This window comes from Chanodichthys erythropterus, chromosome 6, assembly GCF_024489055.1.
Source record: "Chanodichthys erythropterus isolate Z2021 chromosome 6, ASM2448905v1, whole genome shotgun sequence".
NCBI classification, from domain to species: domain Eukaryota; kingdom Metazoa; phylum Chordata; class Actinopteri; order Cypriniformes; family Xenocyprididae; genus Chanodichthys; species Chanodichthys erythropterus.
This window is the reverse complement of record NC_090226.1, coordinates 31,388,161-31,406,226: the sequence shown is the minus strand read 5'-3', so window position 1 is coordinate 31,406,226 and position 18,066 is coordinate 31,388,161. Positions and strand designations below refer to the sequence as shown.

The window sequence follows — 18,066 nt, the reverse complement described above, 5'->3', positions numbered from 1 at the left end:
AAATTAAACACCAGATGCAATTAGAGACAACAATAATAGACAAAAGGTGAATGTTTTATTTTTAATATTTTATTAATGTAAATTGAATAGTTTAATAGTTTATTTATATAAATGTATTAATAAGCAATTTAATACATGTTTATTGTTTAATAATTATTCATTGAACATTAATAAATGTTCATTTCTAACATACTTTGGGTTAATTTTAATTAAGCAATACAGTCATTTTTAAACAATAGTTGAGTTAAATAAAACTACCCAGCAGGTTGGGCAAACATTTAACCCTACTGCTGGGTTAAAACAACCCAATTGCTGGGTTTGTCCATTTTCAACCCAACTTGGGTTGTTTTTAATCCAGCATTTTTTAGACTGTAATAGGTTTAATTAACAATAATTAAACAATAAAAATGTATTAAATTGCTTATTAATAAATGTTCACCTTTTGATTATTACTGTTGCCTCTAGTAATTGTGTGTATAATTTTTAAATTTCAACCTATTTTGGGTTCATTTTAAGCAAGACATATAGTAATTTTCAATAGTTGGGTCAAATAAAACTGCCCAGCATGTTTGGCAATTAACCCAACTGCTGGGTTAAAAACAACCCAATCGCTGGGTTTGTCCATTTTCGACCAAGCATTTTTTTTAAGAGTGCACAATCTTCAATCATTATTTTTTAGAAAAAAAAAGTTAAAAAAAAAAAAATTAACAGTTTGAACATAAAATGTCTGCCAAATCATAGTCATGTGGTATGACCAACATGCTGAAAACAAACAAAACAGCAAAGTATGTTCAAAGATTTCAGCAAAGTTCAAGATTTTAGATCAGATGATTTGACATTTTTATAATAAGGCACACATTAGTTCAGGTTGTAAAATGTCATGTGGTGCAACTCTCCAAAAAGGCAGCAATATTTATGATTATATTATATTATATTATATTATATTATATTATATTATATTATATTATATTATATTATATTATATTATATTATATTATATTATATTATATTATATTATATTATATTATATTATATTATGTGTACACTCACATGTATTCAACAATATATTACTTTTTACTTGATGTCTACACCACATGAAATTTGATTAATAAAACAAAAACAAAATGAATACAAAGAGTATATTTCTAAGAACTTGCTACATGTGTTTAAAACTAGTTTTATCATGGACACTCTGATGATTTCACTGACCAATATATGCAACTTTATGTACAAGTAGAACTAAGCATTGTGAAATCAGAAGAACAAGCGCAACTGAATTCCCCACAGTGTTTGTTTGTTTGCTTTTCTATTACCATCAAATCTACATATTTTATTTCCTGTTAATGCTCTCTAAAGCTCTTTTGTTTGAGTAGAGAGGTAAGATTCAAGGTTTAATCCTGGTCAAACAATTGACCTAATGCAAACATACCTACTCTGAAAATGTACTCTATGAATACTCTGTTTTCATAGAATAATCCCAACGGATTTATCGGGTTTCCAAATAGATATAGAGCATTAAGGCCCGGAATGCAATCATAATTCAATTCACGGAGTACTTTTTTCAAACATTAGAGAATCAGATTTATGTTTCAGGTTAATAGCGATCCATTTTGTCCTGCCCTTTCTAATGAAATAGTGTTATGGGATTTAATAAATCAAATCAAGAGATCGATGTGTGCAAATCACTAAGGTCACTGGGATATGTAGAGTGAATTTTCATTTATCTTACGTGGATTATGATGGTTCATCACCGTGTGATGTTGGAATAGGTAAAGGCCACTCCTGCAGAAAAAGGCAGATATCTGCCTACATCCAAAAAGCCTGTTGCCATGGCGGCCAGTCACTGACAATGATATCAGCTCGTACTGGCTTACACATAATGAAGCAGAGGAGGTACTCATTATTCTCAAAGGTGATGCTGGAGACAACGGATTACATCCTGTTGGCATTTGTGATAGAATGAGGTTATATGATTAGCGTAGCAGGCATAGTAATCATGGAGTCTGTGATGTAGATCATCATCTATCCATGGAAAGAGATAGATTTAGACTTGGAATAACAGAATATGATCAGTCAATAATACATTAGTATATAATACATAAATGTAATAATATAGAATATTACATCTATAAAATTGCATTATAAGGGATGCACCAAAATGATAATTTATAATAAATAATCAAATATTCAAACTTTTTTAATAATCAACACTCAAATGGCTAAGACTGAGTTGTACAAACAATCAAACTGCACATATAAACTTTTTAATAACAGAATTGTTTCTCCAGTTTGTTGGTGAAATATAAACATTTAAACAACAATAAACTGAAATAACTTGTTTTCATGACAGATTTATTAAATAATGAAGACATCACTAACAGGTTAAGTAAAAATATAATGAATATGTAATACAGTGCATATATTTGTAAAGGTTATGTTTGGCTTTATTGTGTTTTAGTTTGGTTTTCGCTGTTCCCATTTGCCTGAGTTCTAGTTCCTTGTTTGTCCCATGGTTTCTAATTGAGTTGCACACCTTTTCCCTGTTCTGTTGATTATCTTCCCTTTATTTAAGCTCTGAGTTTTCCTTAATTCCTTGTCAAGTGCTAAAGTTTAGTTGGAAGTGTAGTGTGCTCTTGTGTTTTCTGTTTAATAAAGACGCCTTCCTGTGGATTTACTATAGCCAAACCTGACAATATTTAGTAAAACCATCTTTAAAGTTATTTTTCGAGCTAACTAATGAGTTTATGGACACTGAATAGCCTTCTTGAGGTAAATGTAACGTTTAGTGACATCTTATAGCCTACAAGCTGTTTTATTGACCTCTTTCCCCTAGTTGAAACGGAGCAATTACATGAGACAGGATTCATTTCAGTAAGTTGTAATGTATCTTTTAATCTAGCTTCTTTCATGCTTTAGTAAAGAGGAGATGAGATGATTGGTACAGCGATCTGTCAAGCCGTATTAAAGAGTAATTTTAAAGTTGAGACTTGAGACTTCATATTATAAGTAACAAAGCACAAAGCTTTTATTATTGGATGGCAGACGGACCACAAATGTTTAGTGAAGTCTTGTTCATGCATTAATAAGAAACATCACAGACTAAAAGATTTTAGATTTCCATGTCCAACCATATCATTACCGATTAAAATCTAGAAATTAATATTGTCAATCCAGAGCTAATGTCCACACAGCTAACATGTGGTAGCTTAACTGATGTATCAGCCAATAACACTATCGGCCATTGATAGCCAATGATAGCCACTGAACAGCCAATGATCCTGTCAATCAAAAGGGGGCGGAAAAATGTGTCAGCTCATATTATGTGTGAAGAAAATCTCTCATGTTTAGGGCAAGTTAATGCGACAATAACACATTAACACTTAAAAATAGCTACATAAAAGTAGGCTACATTTCACCCTTTGAATCACCCATATTTTAAGCCAGGGTTGCCAGGTCTGCGTGTTTTCCCTACACCAAGCATTATTTGTAGTGCCTCTCATCCAATTATTGCAAAGAGCTTTGTGCTTTGTTACGTCTGATAAGAAACAGTCTCAGCTTTGAAATTGTCCATTTTATCACAAAATTCTAACAATAAATGGCGTTTTGATGCTCTTAAATATGTGACAGATCACTGTAGCGCCTCAGTTCAAGCAGTTTCTTCCACTTTAATACAAGTTATAGAATGAAAAAACATGCATGAACACCAAAAGGTATGTTGAAAGATACAGAACAACTTACCGAAATGTATAATGTCCATTCACAAGATGTTTTATTGACCAAGGAAAGATGTCAATAAAACATCTTGTGAACAATGTGAACAATCACTTAAAGGTGCCCTAGAACGTTCTTTCACAAGATGTAATATAAGTCTAAGGTGTCCCCTGAATGTGTCAGTGAAGTTTCAGCTCAAAATACCTGTGACGATGAGATGTGTTTAATCATGTATTTATATCGTCACCGGTTTTGTGATATACAGTCCTTACATGATTCACGTAAATTATTTTCACACTCAGACAATAAAACCGTTTATATTTAAAAAGTTTAGTTACCGTGGTCAGTTGTCATGTTTTTGGGTAAGATGGCATGAACGGGGGATTGAGGACGCCGTGGTGGATGTTCGGTGATAGGTGCACATATCAGCGAACATCACAACCCGCTTCATTTATCAGTTCAGTTTTCATTAAATAAGGACATGACACATTTGTTTTGTTACTATACCGTTTATTTGTAAGATTGAAGAGTAAAGATGATTGCCGTTTCGTCTGCTCTGGCTTAGACGCTTCCGCTTACTTCCTGGTCGTATCGGGGATTTCCCAAAGGGAGAGGCGCTTTCAAAGTTGCGCATTTAAAGGGCTGGAACGAACCAATTGTTTTTTTTTCAGGTGTTTTCTTTTGACAAATGAACTGAATAAGAAAACATGTTTAACTGTTATGTTTATTAACTGTATTTTCTATTTCTGTTAGTTTTCTGTTGCAATGGCTGTCCAGCTCTTCTTTAAACATGAGATTGCTGTTTTTTTTTATTACCTGTTTTTTTTTTATGTTGTCTGGCTAAAGAGGTGGTATAGTCCACTTACTATTCTGGCGGGAATTTAAGATATTTAAGCCAGACCTTCTCAGCCTTTGGGAGAGGAGGGGTGTCAGTGAGTTAAACTGCAGGTTACGTTTATGCTGTTTAAGCAAATTTACTTTGTTCTTGGTAAGTTAGAGCAAATGTACGCTGTGCAAAGCGTTTGTAATTTTTTTGTTTTTTTGTTAGTTTTTTTTGGCTCATTTATTGTTTTTTTTTTAATGCGTTACTCACTTATTTGTAAAAATCACCCCAGCTGATTGCTGCTTGCATAAATAAAAAGCACTTTTTGGATTATCCCGGTGTTCACCTATGCCTTCCTATCATCTCTCTTGGTCCCAGTCGGCATACTCTATGACAATACCCCATAGATTTTTTTTTTATTAACTTTTTTAACTGCCTATTTTGGGGCATCATTACCTATGCACCGATTCAGGATGCGGCCCCTTTAAATCGCGCCGCTCCCTGCCCCCTGAGCTCTCGACAGTGCATTTACAAAGTTCATACAGCTAGTATAACCCTCAAATGGATCTTTACCAAATGTTCCTCACGCATACTGCATGTATGCGTCGGATCATGTGAGTATAGTATTTATTTGGATGTTTACATTTGATTCTGAATGAATTTGAGGCTGTGATCTGTGGCTAACGTCTAATGCTACACTGCTGGAGAGATTTATAAAGAATGAAGTTGTGTTTATGAATTATACAGATGCAGAAAGTGTTTAAAAATGAAAATAGCGATGGCTCTCTTGTCTCCGTGAATACAGTAAGAAACGATGGTAACTTTAACCACATTTAACAGAACATTAGCAACATGCTAACAAAACATTTGGAAAGACAGTTTACAAATATCACTAAAAATATCATGTTATCATGGATCATGTCAGTTATTATTGCTCCATCTGCCATTTTTCGCTATTGTTCTCGCTTGCTTACCTAGTCTGATGATTCAGCTGTGCACAGATCCAGACGTTAATACTGGCTTGTGTAATGCCTTGAACATTAGCTGCCCTAAAACATATTTATGAACATATTTATAAATATATTTTACATACAAACATGCACACGCATACACGTGTGCACACACATTATTATATTATTTAGGTCTTACAGTATTGCATATTGTTTCTGCAACTTTTTAGAAACATTTTTGTTGAGTCTTCATGGAATCTCAGGGCTTTTTCCCCACTTTCTACTATACATACAATGAAAGTGGTGCCATTATTCAAAGAAAGCAATTCTTCTTTTTCCATCTAACCGTGCACTAAAGACAGACGTGTGCTAAAGGATGGGTTAAGCATTATGGCAAAGCTCATATAATGTTCTCTGGTTGCGTTTCTTGTCATCTTAAACCATACATTCTTCTCACGCATTCCAGTCAGCCGATTTAGGAAACCCATCCATTACAAACACATGCTGAGTTACAGGGTCATGACCCCATATCTGTCTGTTTCCTTCACTGTAGGATCCAGGAGAAAAGTGGTAGTTTCCTGTAACTATAGCGACCAAACAGAAAATACACCATTGTGCTGCTTAGTGAAAGCATTTGAGAGACTGCATAAAAGGCCATCGCTTGTTCCGCATCTCCGGAACTTGTTTTGACACAGTGCTGAATGTACCGCCGAATGCAACACCAGCGTGAATTAAGTTTGTCAGAACTGTTTACTCAGTTCTCCCTCTTTGACTTCTTGAGAAAAAACTGATTTAGTTGTTTGACGGCTCTGTCTTAATCCACAGAGGAAGCAATGAGGCTTAATGTAAACCGACCACACACATCAGAGTGAAACCTTCACCTTTGTTGGCCAATGTAAACATGCACATTTCTGTGAAATGGAGGTGTGACAGGAGTTGTCAGATGCCGGTTCTTCTGCATTGTCAAAGAAGAGGCCGCTGGCACTCAAGGGTTAAGAATGAAGGGTATTGTGACAGGTGTGCGAATGACTTTACCTTTTACAGTTTGTGAAAAGGCTGCGGTGCAAAACTGTTTGCCACATGCTGTCACGCTGACATTCATTGACAATGCTTTCTTGAAAACACACACACAAAACCAGACCTCACAATAGAGGGCCAGTCACTCTTAAACGGTCAAATTTGTATCGCAAGTTGTACTGTATAGATGTGCTCTGGTGGTATCATACATCCGTACTCAAGGGGGCGATGTGCTTATGATCTAACTTACTCAGCAAAATTATTTTCAAACTGTTGCTCCAGTAATTGACCTGGAAGAAAAACCGAACCATAAAGAATGACAACTTAGATTAATACCTGAGGCAACACTAATAGGGGCCTATGATTTCCAGGATGCAGAAAACACGGACGGAATCACGGAATCCAGTCATTAAAAACGGAATTTACTGTATAATGCGGAACGTCACGGAATTTGTAAAATTTTCGATAATTAAAAGTATGTCAGTACACCTAAATCAAATCATGATATAGACTAGTGTCTGTGAATATCTGACAAAAAGTAGATTATTTGAATATGAATCCTCAATATGAATATGTCTCTGTATGAATGAATGAAGCAGACGTGCGGTTTCATTTACCTCACACACACGCGCGTTTTCAGCATCTGCCGCCTCACTATATGAGGACATGAATGCATGAACTTCATCTCCAAAGTCACTTCATGGGCATTTTAGGGTTTAATTTCAGAAAAACTATCGTCATATCATAAACACACAGAAACAGAGGTCTTCACGGCAACCCGTCAAAATAAAAGTTCGGCTTAACTTAAAGAAATTGTAACAGAAATACTGTTTTACACTACAATTTAGCTACGTCTCAATGGAATAATAAATACTAACACTAATAATAATAATAATAATAAATTATTATTAAAACTTTATTTTTTTAAGGAATTATTAATTTTTATTTTATTTATTTTTAATTTTAACAGTAAAGCTCTGTTGTGCAGCACTTTGTTTGACAAAAAAAGTTTGTTTAATGTCACATGATTAAAAAAAATAAGTTAAATTAATGTTGTACTGCTTTATTTGATTGCCAGAAAAATAAAATACACAACGCAGAATTTCTGAAAAAATAAAATAAATAAAAATAACAAAAATTAAAAAATTAATCCATTTTGTTGTTTTTATGTTTTTTATCTTCACATTTTATATTATTGTCACATAAAAATAAAATAAAAAATTAATGTTAGCAAAATTTCTAAAAAAATTAACAGGTGAAAAGTGTCCATCATATATCGTCAATAACATAGCAATATATGAAGCACATCATCTCACACTAAAGTCATTTTCGAATCCAAGTGGCAAACTTGAATTTGTTGGCGAATCTGCATGGGAAAATTTCACCCTTGTGCAAAATTCCTAATAGTGTGGATTTCTCCCACGAAAATTTGTGCTAACAGTAAATGTCACTGTGCTACAGATACAAAGAAAGTTGTTCCTCATGTTTAAATTGTACCAGAGTTACATTCTTTTCTTTTTTTTTTACTTTGGTTGTTTGTTTTAGCATGCCTCAGGTCAAAAACAAACCAAAACAAAACATACGAACAATGGCAACATGTCAATATTATGTCCGGAAAAGCTTTATTACACACCTACATGCCTGCACAACACACTTCATCAACGGTCTAGACGGATGTTTTATTTAATACAGGACATACTATAAAAGTACAGGAATTCAGATGCAAAACTGTCCCACCTAGATGCCTGTCTATCAACTGATCGTGACTTCTTCAGTGCAGTATGTACCGCAACCACACCTGATTTCCCTACTAATACTCCACTCTGAAGTTTCCTGATTCTGGCTGCAGGTTGAAGCATGTAGAAACCAGCAAATCTACAGCCTCCACCTTTCCTAAAGCTGACAGCCTGCTTGAATGACTGAGAAGATCATTCTGGTTCCTGCCTCCTACTCTCCACGTCCCAGTTTCACTGTGTTACACAACAGCAGCCGGCTGTCCGTCAGCATGTCCACATACACACTGTGGGGCCCGCCAAATTTGGCTGGAGTGACTCAGTGGAAGATCATGTTTAGTGTGAAAGAGTAGTCCTCAAGTAGTTGGTCATTTCTGTAGATGCTCCAGTTGCTTTCTAACTGGAAATTGTGGAAACTATAGACAGAAATCCCATTCTGTCTCTCTCTTGTGCTCTATAGGAAGTGTGTAATACTTAATCCAGACAGATGAGTTTGTTTGTTTGTGTTTTTTAGCCCCATGCCAGCTTCTGTGACTATTTTCATGGCGAGAAAAAATAATGGTAAAACTATATTGTGTTTTTACAATTTATTTTTGCTAAAAACTCAAACTATATTTGGTTTAACTTTGTTAAAAATATCTTCACAAGAGTTAACTGAGTAAAAAACAGGTTTCTCAAGGGGTTTAAACCAGCACAATCTAATAAAACATGCTTCAATGATAAAGAGTTTTGACAGAAAGAACATCTTGGTGGATCTTCATCTTGTATTAAAAACTTCAGGAATGGCCTATTCTGCAATGGATATAAACAATCTGGTCCCATCAGTTTGAGAATTGATAATAACTACTTTTTTTAGCATTGGTGCTGATTTCATGGAATTTCCATACAGATTAATAACTTTTTGGATGACCAGATTTGTCATGGTTGAATACGGGACGGGATTCATTTACAAAGTTGCATCACTAACTATACAGTGTTTTCATTTTCGCAGATCTGTCGTCATCTGAACAAAGAAAAAAACTTTCCCATTTTTAGTACATTGTAGTTGTTGTGTAAACGTACCCTAAATGCTGAGTTATTGCAGTCATAAGTAGAAACATTGTCTTTAAAGGCTGCGACACACCAGGCCAATGGTTGGCCATCTTTGAGCATCTGCCAGCTCAGTTTTTGTGAAGTGCTGGTGGCACTAGTCAGATAATGTTGGAAGCTTTTTGGCCGACTGAGAATGTTGAATTGGTGTCAGTCAGTCAGTGATACAAATCAATCTGATTAGCTTTTCAGCTTAGTAACCAGTGTGGTGATCAGTGAACAATGTTTACAGCATTCAAACTTGGTAAATGGAAGCTCAAGCATGCTTGTTTGACGTTCGAGAACCAATGAGGTTTGTTTCTACGTGTCACACAGCACATTTGAGCCTCTGCAAGAACTCACGCATCACTGATTATGTTTGCTGATCAATGTTTCTATGTGAACAAAAGCCTAAATTAAATAGGTTCATCATATAAAGTGATCGAGTCTCTTCAGAAGACTTTGATTAAACTGCTCAGATCATTTGGATTTATTTTACATTCTCTTTATGAACACTTTGAACTGTCAGAGTTTTGGGTGAATTGACTTTTAATGGAGGAACAGTCACAGAAATCTTTCAGATTTCATTAAAAATATCTTGATTTGTGTTCTGGAGATAAACAAAAGTCTTATTGGTTTCGAACAATATTAAGGCGAGTAAATAATGACAATGAAATTTCATTTTTGGGTGAACTAACCCTTTAACGCTTGGGCCAAACACTGCAAATACATCATGGAAGTAGACTAGTGGTCAAGTGCATATTCAGACAGGCCCAAATGATGAATGGGACACCCTACTGTCTAGTGGACTTAATGGACAGGCACACGCAGCGGCCATTGTAAGTCTACAAGCCTGAAAGTTCACATGAAGTGTGCCATTTGGGAAAGGGCCTTTGTCTGAAATTCGTGTTGGTCATGTGACCTTGTCCTCAAAATGGCAGCCAACATGACAGTGGTCGACTCTTACGTAGAATACTGCAACTTTACAAGGCCTCTAAAAGTACTAATCATTTCTTTAAAAAAAATATTTAAAAAAGTACTTTCACAAGATCTCTGAAAATGCCAGAAGGCGACATTCTAAAAGAAGCTAAAAAAACGAAATGAACTGAAAACTGAATGTAAAGGACACTTTTCTAAAAGTTAAATCCATCCATCCATTCTCCAAACTGCTTGTCCTAGAGGATCATGGGGATAACCAGTCATTTTTCACCCAAATCTGCTGTCTGGCTCTTCATGTATGGTCCCTAGAGAGTGTTAGTGAGTATGGCTGGGAATATTGGATGTGAGCCCGGAACATCACCCCCCTCCTTGCAGAGACTCCACATCTCCATGACCCTGCTGCTTGCCTTTCAAAAGTCCTTGACGCCTCAGAGGCACAGAGAGGGCAGAGCTCGGAGCATCACTGACAGTTTGCTGGATAAACGTCATCTATGTGCATGATGGACTACTTAACATCACTGCTTTAGAATGACATTCATGATGCCTCAATGTCTGATGCAGAAGACAACAGATGAACTGAACTGAACAGATGGAGAACAAGTTCAGCATCTCCTGTTTCCTTCTGAACAATCATGTATGATGACAGATCACCACATGACAAGCAAAATCTGTGACTCACCTCATTAGAAATCATCTGAAGTGAATGTGCTCATGCTGAAAGCTGCTCATGTGCTGACTAAACTACTGAAACCAAGACTTTCATTGTGCTGAGAACAACAACACTAAAGATTAAATTAGTTCATATTGCCATAATTCCTGCAATGTTAAATAAAAAATGTAAGGAATAGTTAATCAAAAGGCAAAAATTCTGTCTTCATTAACAGTATAGAACACATAAGACTTTCTTTGTTCTACAGAACACAAAAAGAGACATTTAAAAAAAAAAGTCTTGGTAAAAAGTATAACAAAAAGAGTCCAAACAAGTATATTCCGGCCTTTTGAAGTTATAAAATTAACAGACTAAAATTCTATATTCATTATGATTTAGTCAATAAACCGAAATATAAGAAACATATCAGTCGGATTTATGAACGAATCAAATCAGTTTTTTGAAATAGGTCAACAGTCTCGTGGAAAACACTGTACACACACATTGTTATGAATGATCCAGAGAAGATTTGAATAACAAATTATTATTATATTTCAGACACATAAAGCTACTGAATACTCCTGAGGACTTCTGAACCAACATATGAACCATTTATATGAAACTTTTAGGATTTTATGTGATTTTAAGCACTTTAGCTCCTATTTATTGTAATTAAATGGAAAAGAGCAATCAGGACATTCTTCAGAATTTCTAATTTCTCAGGTTTGAAACAAGGTTTGTTTGCATGTTCACTTACAGTTTTTGAATCTAGACTCAAACGCATCTTTATTCTTTGGGATTTTTGACATATGTTTTTATACATTTATATAGAAGCTTGTTTCTGTCACAGAATAAAACAATTTAAAAGATTATTGTGACAAAACAAGCAATATAAAGAGATACGAGATATAAACTAGCAATTGCGAGAAATAAAGCCAGAATTGTAAGATATAAACTAGTAATTGTGAGAAATAAAGTCAGAATTGCGAGATGTAAACTCGCAATTGCGAGACAAAGTCAGAATTGTGAGATATAAACTAGCAATTGCGAGAAATAAAGCCCGAATTGCGAGATATAAACTAGTAATTGCGAGAAATAAAACCCGAATTGCCTGAATTTATATCTCGCAATTCTGAGAAATAAAGTCAGAATTGCGAGATATAAACTAGCAATTGCGAGAAATAAAGCCTGAATTGCAAGATATAAATGTTGAATATCGCAATTGTTGAATATCGCAATTGCGATGTAAATAATAAAATAAATAAGCTATTGCAAGTCTTTTTTTCTTGCAATTGCGATTTCATATCTTACAATTCTTACTTTTCTCAGAATTGCGAGTTTATATCTAACCCTAACCCTGACTTTATAACTCGCAATTGCAAGTTTATATCATGCAAATGTGAGAAAAACAGAATTGCAAGATGTAAACTCGCAATTGCGAAAAAAAGGTAAGAATTTGTGAGATAAAAAGTTGAAATTACCTAAACATTTATTTTTTATATTATGCTCATGATTATATTTATATGTATGCCATTGTCATGCATTTAATATTAAATTGTAGGGCTGTCAAACGATTAATCACGATTAATCGCATACAAAATAAGTTTGCCTAATATATGTGGGTGTACCGTGTGTAATTATCATGTATATATAAATACACATTCATGTATATATTTGAGAAATATTTACAAGTATATGCATTTATTTATATTTTATATAATTTATATTATATATAAAAACATTTTGTACATAACATATTTCTCTTAAATATACTTTATATACTTAAATATTAATTTGTGTGTATTTATATATACATAATAATTACACAGTATTCACACATATATTATGCAAAATCAAACTTTTATTCGGTACGTGATTAATCGTTTGACAGCCCTATTAAATTGTTGTAATTCACTTTGGTCAGCATCACTGTTTAAATGTGCTATATTAATACAGTAAATAATATCCATTTTCATTTTTGGGTGAACTATCCCTTTAAGTCAGTGGTTCTCAACCTTTCTGACTCTGACTTAAACATCTGCAAACAATATTTAGCTAGTTTATTTATTGTAGTGAGGTTAATTTTTAAAGTCTATTGATGACTATTATGATTAATTGCAATGACAACTAAATGACTGTCCCTGGTAAAGGGATAAAAGCCTCAGTTTCAATGACTAATTAATTTTTTCTGTGGCATATTAACATCCATATGCATCATGCATGCCAGTCTTATTACAATAACTGTGATAATTAATGCTATTGTAACAGATGAGTATATATTAAAAAAACATGCAATTGCATGTAAATGGCCAGTGTCTCTGCATTAGTAATCATGATATCTGGCGTGTACAGCAGAGCAACGCCCCCCTTCATGAATTCATCTGAACATCATCACTGCATTAGGTTCATGTGATGCTGTTGCATTAGGCTGAACAGATTAATCTCATATATTTCAGTAAATGATTCAGCACAGTATCCACCAACATCTGTAACACAATTATACAACAAGCCAGCGAAATTGAGCTACTGCAGCAAGGATCCGTGTCCTTAAAAAGCCCTCATTCATTCAACTGGTCCCTCATGAACACGGTGAATGTTCTCATAACCTAGTAAGATGCCGACCGAGACAGCATTTTTGGGCGCCTATGATGCCCAACACTGAAGCACGCGCCTGTGATGCCCTAAAAAGCTGCATATGATTGTTTTGAGGCACAATAGGTGTACATGTATAAAACCGCATTGTTATATGCAGAACATAAAAGCAATGCCTGCTTTTAAGACTCGCCGTATTTTAAAATAAACCCACATCCTCAAACAAAAAAATCCCGTTGGATCTTTTGTATTTTACAATTAACCCTCAACTGACCATAAACACACAGAGAAAACACGTCAGAGGAGAATCGATGTTATGAACTGTGTGTGTGTGTGTGTGTTTAAAGACAATCTGAACGTTCACATGCAAACAGGCGTCAGCTGTGGAACATGAGTGTGTTCTTACCTGAAACGGGGTGAATCTTTAATACATTCCTCAAAATCCACCGTCATATTTGCAGTTATTCCGTCTTTCAGTTAAAAATGTAACACAGCATTGCCGGTGACTGTAATACGCCTGAATGTGAAACGCAAGTATATCCCTTTCCCCGGTAAAACAGTGACACTGTGACACACTGTTACAGATCTTATATGGATCAGTTTCAGCACTGTGCGAGCTAAGGGACCGTCGTCAAAGATGCGGCAAAAGATTTTAAGGGAGCGTCTTTCAAATATCCCACAGTTTACTTGGTGTACACATTTGGAATATTTGGTTTGACTGTGTTTTTAAAGGGATAGTTTACCTTAAAATGAAAAATAAGGCCACACAATCCAATCTTTTTTTCCCCTTGTTCTAAATAAATATGTTGTCTCTAGAAATAGTACACACTGAAACTGACTCAAAACGATATAGTTTACACATTCTAGATCAGTATGTACGCTGTAATTCTGTCACAGAGATACACTAAAAATGGAGAATAAAAACCTTGCAAAAAACCTTGCACGCTGACTTGCACACAAACTTTAGTAAAGCTTAGAAACAAATCTTTACTTTCGTAAAGCTAATAGGTTCAGTAGCTTCTGCGGCACGGACACTAGCATGTAGTCCGCCGTTGTTGTTGTTGCAGAGGTGTATAGAGTACCTGAAAACCATACTTAAAGGTCCCGTTTTTTTGAAGCTTTGATTATGTTTATAGTGTGCAATATAACATGTGTTCATGTTTCGCGTGTAAAAAAACACAGTATTTTTCACATAATTTACTCATCTGTATACCGCTGTTTCCACTGTCATAAAAACGGGCTGATGGCTTCCTTGTTCTATGAAGTCCCTCCTTCAGAAATACGTAACGAGTTCTGATTGTGCCAGCGGTTCCTGTGTTGTGATTCGACAGCAGCTTAGCGCTCTGTGCCCGGAAAGGTCCCGCCTCTTACCATAACGTGGAGATGCACGCGCTCAGTGTTATTGTAAACATGTCTTTAATTTTACCCTATCAATTTGAGCTGGAATCAGACCCGGTGATTGGACTGCGGAATGAAAATCGACGACATGGCGACAAACACACTATACAAACACAACTCTTGTGTATTCCTGTGGGCGGAGGTTAGTCAAAAAAGTGTTTTAGTGACGTCATTAAAGAAGGAAGTAGAGGGATGTAGTCCAAACTGGCCGTTCGATGTAGGCGACTTCTGTTAAATAAAATATCTCGCTTGGCATTGAACTTTGAGCTTTAAAATTTTACAGATTTTATTTATACTCTAACAAAAACATTACACACTAACTAAAGTTTGAAACATGGGATCACGAAGAACAGAACCTTTAAGTAAAAGTAGTGATAATTTACATCGAAAATGACTCCACTACAAGTTAGAAGTAACCAAATTCCAATACGACTTGAGTAAAAGTATCTGATTTTAACAGTACTTAAGTATTTTACTCATGCTGAATGCACTGAGACATGCCAGTGAAAATAAGAAACAACTGATTTGTAAGATGAGAAATCAAGTTTATTTTCTAAAATCAAAATAAAACTGAACAACTCAATGTTGCAATAAATCAAGGTCGACACAACAACCTTTTAAACATCAACAAACTCAAGTCTCAGTTGAGCTCAAGTGCACAAAAAGGTCATAAGTAAACCAATATCCTTCAAAACAGTCTTGTCAATATAGCAGAAAAATAAAACAATGTTAAGTAAAATTTATGTATTTAATGTAGTGGAGTAAAAAGTACATTTACTTGCTCAAAAATGTAGTCAAGTAGAGAGTAAAAGTTGTCAATATCTTTGATACTCAGTACAACTACAAAGTAGCCAAAAAGATACTCAAGTAAAGTAACTAATTACATTTACTCAAATACTTTACACCTCGGTGTTGTTGCTGTTACGTGAGACGTGGTGTGATGACCATCGTTTCAAAAAATATACCGATTGGCTGTACACGAAAACGCCAAAGGTGTCGTTTTCAGACTTATCCACTCTGGATTTAAAAAAAATAGCGGTTTCAGGCTCCCAAAACGCCAGATCCATCTGGATGAAAAGCTGATACGATACAAATATTTTACGTATACAGCTAAACGCGTCTCCGTGTGGACTGGCTCTAAGTCATCATTTAGGCTACTCACCCTGGTGTTGTTCTAATGTAGTATGCCCTTCTTTCTTTTATGGACCACAAAAGGAGAATAAGAGAATGCTAAGGAGAATGCTAATCCATATAATGGCATTGAATAGCGCTTAGCATCAAGCTTTTTAAAAAAAAAAAAAAAAAAAGATGTAAAAGTATCACAGAATGATCCCATGTTACACGTGTCATATATTCCAAGTGTTCCTGGGGTATACGATAGGGTTTAGTGAAAAACAAACCGAAATTTTTATCTTGACCTTGGCCATTGATCTTCTGTGCACGATGTGTGCATTCGTTTATGAGACTATTAACGCCGCAGATCACTCTGTCTCGCCCAGAAAAAGCACACAAGTTGTGAGAAATCAAGATTAATAAAAATGCAACATGAAATACAACGCCTAGAGATCACAAAAAAAAAGTATCCGTGTACTTTCTTCACTGAGGTAATTATCTCCAGACTCCCTGATGACAGTCAGAATGACTTCTTGTTACGAACACAGTGGATATATTCACCTCAGAGAAGAAGGTACATGGGTTGTATTTCATGGTGCATTTTTGTTAATCTTTATTTCTCACAATTTGTGTGCTTTTTTCTTGTGACACAGAGTGAACTGCGGTGCTAATGGAGTCTCACGAACGAAAGTGCAGCTGTGCAGAGAAGAACAACGGCCGAGGTCAAGAATTTTTTTAAAAAATATATTATAATATATCACATACCCCCACAATACTTAGAATATCGTTTTTTTTTTTTTTTGATACCTTAAAGAAAAACTTGATGCTAGTTGTTATTCACTGCCATTACCCTCTATGAATGAAAATGAGCGGGACATTTTTTTTTTTTTTTTAATTCTCCTTTTGTGGCCTATAAAAAAAAAGAAGGGCATTAGATCGACACCAGGGTGAGTAATTTATGACTACATTTTCATATTAGGGTGAACTATCCCTTTAACTTTCCTTATAAGGTCATCCTTATAAGGTCATATCTTCTAAGGTCACCCAATATTTTTTTCCATCAATAAAATATTTTAATTATTTTTATTTCGGCAACACTTTACAGAAAGGTCCCATTAGTTAACATTAGTTAATTAGAACTAACAATAAGCAATATCTAAATTTTACAGCATTTATTAAAGGTACACTATGTAACTTTTGATGCTCTAGCGGTTAATAAATAAAACTGCATGCATCTTGCAGAAGAACACTGTAGCCTCGAAATGAGCTGTGAAGGAGGGGGGTTGTTCTTACGCATGTGCTCATTTCAAAAACTCACTAACAGTCTTTGGTTTCTCAGTCGTCGAAAACATCCTCTGTAGCACCTTTAACATGTGAAACCTACTGAAATGTGTTACCATTATTTCAAATATGACAACCTGACAATCAAACAGTTGCTGCATGTTTGACTGTCTCATTGTTTTTCCATGTGATTGGCAAGAAAATGTTTAAAATGTTGCCACTGAAATCAAACCATTATTTCAAGAGGTTATATCTTGATAGGCTTATTGTACAAAAAATATTAAACATTGTGTGTGATAAAATCAAATCAAAGACCTAATAAACATATCAAGAGCTTAACACAATGCATGCTTTGCAATAATAATAAAAATATTATTTTATTAATGTTATCCATAATTAAGAATCTTCCATATCATTCCGAATATTGTACTAGAAATACAGATGAAAAAATAAACGATCAAAGGTCTGCTTCAACATTCCGCAAAACTCATATCTGTCCATATCTGTGTAAAATCTTTTAAAACAATGTTTTAAAAAAAGCTACGTCAATGCTACGTCAGGTTTGTCCCTGCTGCTCCCGCGGATTTTTTTGAAAGGATTTTTTGTCGTCCTTCGATACCGCCTATAAATTTACAACACCTGCAAAATAACTATTTTCAAACCAGTCCGAACATTGTATAAAAATAAATACTCGTTGTAAGGTAAACAGGTCCAAAGACTGAAAATATCTGTGTTTTGAGTTATTTTTGGCAGTTCAACGCCTTTTTTTAAACAGGCATCGCTTCGGCTTCT

The 18,066-nt window shown here is 34.9% G+C and overlaps 1 protein-coding gene across 1 annotated transcript in view; it reads right to left on the bottom strand.

The window, feature by feature from the left end:
- acap3b (ArfGAP with coiled-coil, ankyrin repeat and PH domains 3b) overlaps positions 1-14,054 on the bottom strand; it is a 104,464-nt gene extending 90,410 nt beyond the window's left edge. The window contains exon 1 of the mRNA XM_067388616.1: positions 13,889-14,054. Within this exon, the coding sequence (XP_067244717.1) occupies positions 13,889-13,935 (47 nt within the window). The 5' untranslated portion in view covers positions 13,936-14,054. The remainder of the gene's footprint in view (positions 1-13,888) is intronic.
- Between the last annotated feature and the right edge of the window lie 4,012 nt (positions 14,055-18,066).